The 3,700-nt window shown below is 34.3% G+C and overlaps 1 protein-coding gene across 1 annotated transcript in view; it reads left to right on the plus strand.

The window, feature by feature from the left end:
- DNAH12 (dynein axonemal heavy chain 12) overlaps nucleotides 1-3,700 on the plus strand; it is a 200,616-nt gene that overhangs the window by 131,337 nt on the left and 65,579 nt on the right. The window contains 1 exon segment of the mRNA XM_025050737.1: nucleotides 2,607-2,740. Within this exon segment, the coding sequence (XP_024906505.1) occupies nucleotides 2,607-2,740 (134 nt within the window).

Consider the following 3,700-nt stretch of genomic DNA (forward strand, 5'->3'; position numbering starts at 1 on the left):
TTTTGTAGGAAATATTTCACGTAGATTAATATCAACACCCTTACTCAGTTTGTATGGCTGTGTGTCATAGATGGTATGTAGGGTGCCCTGAGGGATTCCTGCAGTGTACTGAAAATTGAAGACATAATGCAATTATAAGTGGGCAGTAAGAGAATGGCATAAACTAGCATGAACTACCTCAAATTCTATGTCAGCCATATCATGAAGCAAAAACAATGACTATTTAACAAGATTTGACATGATGCTGGTAAAAACAAATTTCAGAAAGTTATTTGGAATAGGAAGTTATAGTGACTGTTTAAATAATAAACCTTATCCCCTGGGTATACCATACCTTGCAATATCAGTTTATTATGGCATGCGATATATTACTGGTTATGTATCAATAGTCATTTTCTACTCACTCCATCCTTGCTGACAGAATTCTGATTTTGTTTGGGAAATTATCCTTTATGTAGCTGTGTTTACAGGAATTATTTCCTGGTTAGTCTGAATCAATATTGGTGCTCTCATTCCTTTTACTGTGAATTGGTTTATACATGAGCCTATTCATGACCCATTCCTTGCCAGTGGGTCCTTAGTTAAAGTTTGCTTTGGGGATTTTCTTTTTTTTTTACTATAAAAAGAGTTACATGGTAGGAGATGGATCTTTCCTGTCTCTCAGCCTTGTTGTTTGAGGATATAATGTCCATAGCTGCAGCAGTCATCTTGTCACCATGATGGGACGAGCCCAAGTATAAAATAAATGCACTGAGAATGGTGAAGCAAAAAGATGGAAAAAAATGGATGTGGTTGAGCTTCTAAATTAAGCAACTCTGGAAATACCTTACTTCTGGGTGTATTATTGTATATGATGATACATCCCCTTTATTTGAAGACATAGACTGATTTCTGTCACTTTAGCCATAAACATTTAAACTGCTACATAGAGTACTAAACCTTCATGATCAGCAGCATAATTAAAAATGAAGCACTCAGAACACAAGATAAACTTTCATAATTTTTCAATAATGTATAAGTCATATGACACTTATTCTGGCCTTCTGTAAAAATTTACTGATCTTAATCTTTAGAAGACTCTTTTAAGTTTTAAAGTATATTAGTATAATAATATCATGTGAATATAATCTATTAACAAATATGCCTAATTGGCAGTGGGTATTTGAAACTTTTTCACTAATGGAGTGCTTGATCAAAAAAGTTTAAATTTTATTACAAAGAAGGTCAGACACTGAAAAAATTGATCTTAAAATGTATATTGGCTGCTACAAAGTAAAAAAATTACAAGCATTTCATTAAATCAAAATGAAAGGAAATCTGGAAAATATTTTAATAAGTAAAGATGATTTACTCATTTAACAAATTAATTCATTCAATAAATATTTCAAATATTTATTGACAAGTTCTGTTTTAGATATTGAAGATAACAGTGATGAGAAAAACAAAGTCCTTGCTTTCATGGATTTACATTTTAGTGTGAAGAGGAGACAGAAAGTAATCAAATGAACAAATAAATATATATCAGGTACTGGTAGGTGGTAAGAAAAAAACTCAAGATAAGGGAAAATATAATGAAGGAGGGAATGTAGTTTTAGAACTCTGGGAAGACCTTGCTGACAGGTTAGCATTTGAGCAGAGATATTAAGGAGTGAGTCATGGGGAGTTCTAGGTAAAGAGGTTCTAGTTAGAGGAAACAGCAAATCCAAAGGCCCAGAGGCAGGAGCATGTTTGTCATATTTTAGGAAGCGCAAAGGAACCATTTCACTGAGACAAGGAAGATAGAGAAGAAGCAGTTTCATGGGGAAGAAAATCAAAAGTTCAACTTTGAATATAAAAAGTTAGTAATTTTGATGGGCTACTAATAACAAAATTCTAAACTAAGGACATAGGGTTTTTCCCTCTCATATAGAAAAAAATCTGAAGGTAAGCAGACTGGGGCTTTTGTAGCTTAACAAAGTCATCAAAATCCCAAATTTCCTTCTGCTTTACTATCCTTAGAAAAGTCATCTTATGGTCTAAGATGGCTGCTGGACCTCCAACTTTCACATCTATGTTCCAGGCAAGAAGTAGAATGATGGAGAGTAGGGCAAAAAGGACACATTCCAGCTCAACGTAACCCTCTAAAGAGCCTTTCCTGAAATCCCTAACAACTACATATATGTCTTTAACTTGGAATGCAAGGTAGTCTAGGAAATGTAGTCTTTTATCTAGGCATATTACTTTCTAGAATAACACTGGAGTCCTAAGAAAAAGGTGCTGATAGATATTATGTGGGCAACTAGCGGTCTTAGTCACTGTCGTTTTAAATTGGGAATGCCTAGATGTCCAAGTGAAAGATTTAAGAAAGCAGTGTAGTATATATTTTTATATGTAAAATATCATTGACCATTTATATGTTGTTATCTTTAATTTTACTATATAAACATATTTGTTAGATCACTCCTAGATTTACTTGTAACCTCAATCCCTCTAATTCTATTTTCCCCATTAAAATTTAACTTTCTCAACCCTAGATTATTCTTGTACAGGAAGATACTTAACATTCTATAGTTGAAGTAGGACTATTCATCTTAAATTTTATAAATTTTTCTTTTTCTTATTTTTAGCCATGGCCGGAAGATGCCCTTGAGCTTGTAGCTGTGAAATTCTTAGAAACACTGGAGCTTACTGAGGTTGAACGACAAGAGATAGTTCCAATTTGCAAATACTTCCACACTTCTATTGTGGATCTCTCAGAAAGGTTAATATTAATAAATTTTAAAATTACAATAATGCCTTATATTTTAAAACATCTTTTTTTGTGAAAGCTCAAAATTTTAATAGATTTTCTATGTTTTTCTAGATATCTATGATCATTTAATTAGTTAAGACTCTCAGCTTAAAAGTAATAGAAAGCTACTTGATCTAGTTTTAACAAAAAGGGTGTATTTATTATAAAGATACAGAACTGTCTCACAAAGCTTAAGGGAAAGAATACAGCTGTGTCTCAGAAATGACCAGAAGCAGGACTTAGAAAGCCCTTCTAAAACCAAAAATGCCTTTTCTCTGTTTCTCATTCCTGTTTCTGTCTGGGCATCTGTTTTCTTCTTTCTCTTTGAGGACTGAATTTTTCTACTTCTCAGTGCATGTGGAGGAAACTGGCTGCCTGTTGATTCTCAAGTTTACTTCTTGCAGTTTCATCTATAAGCAGAGAATGATTGCCTGTTTCCAGCTCTCTATTCCAAATTTGTTCTGAAACGTAATCAGGCTCATTTGTGTCCAGGGTCTAATTCTAGTCTGATCAGCAATGGTTAGGGTGGCAACTTTCATAGAACAAACATTGCTGCGGGGGCACTGGATGGAAGTTATCAGATAAGGGGAGCTGGTTCGTAGTTTGTGGATGCTTCAAAAGTATTTGTTTTACCTCTTAATCTCTGAGATTCTCATTTCAAAGATACATAAACCCAAGTTCTCATATCACTATATAACGCAGTATATTACCCATTCATAGATAGAATCATACAGCCAGCTGGCATGGTTGGCTTGGACAGTTACACCAAGCAGTGGGCGCTAATCTACATACTTGCCATGAAATATCATTGCTTCCATTGTTTCCAGTATACGTGTAGTAGTCGAACTTCTGGCCATACCCCTTTCAGCCAACACATGACACACTTGTACAAGAAATGATGACTCATCTTTGCTATCCTATCTGCAATAC

This window comes from Pteropus alecto, unplaced genomic scaffold (genome assembly GCF_000325575.1).
Source record: "Pteropus alecto unplaced genomic scaffold, ASM32557v1 scaffold75, whole genome shotgun sequence".
Lineage (NCBI taxonomy): Eukaryota > Metazoa > Chordata > Mammalia > Chiroptera > Pteropodidae > Pteropus > Pteropus alecto.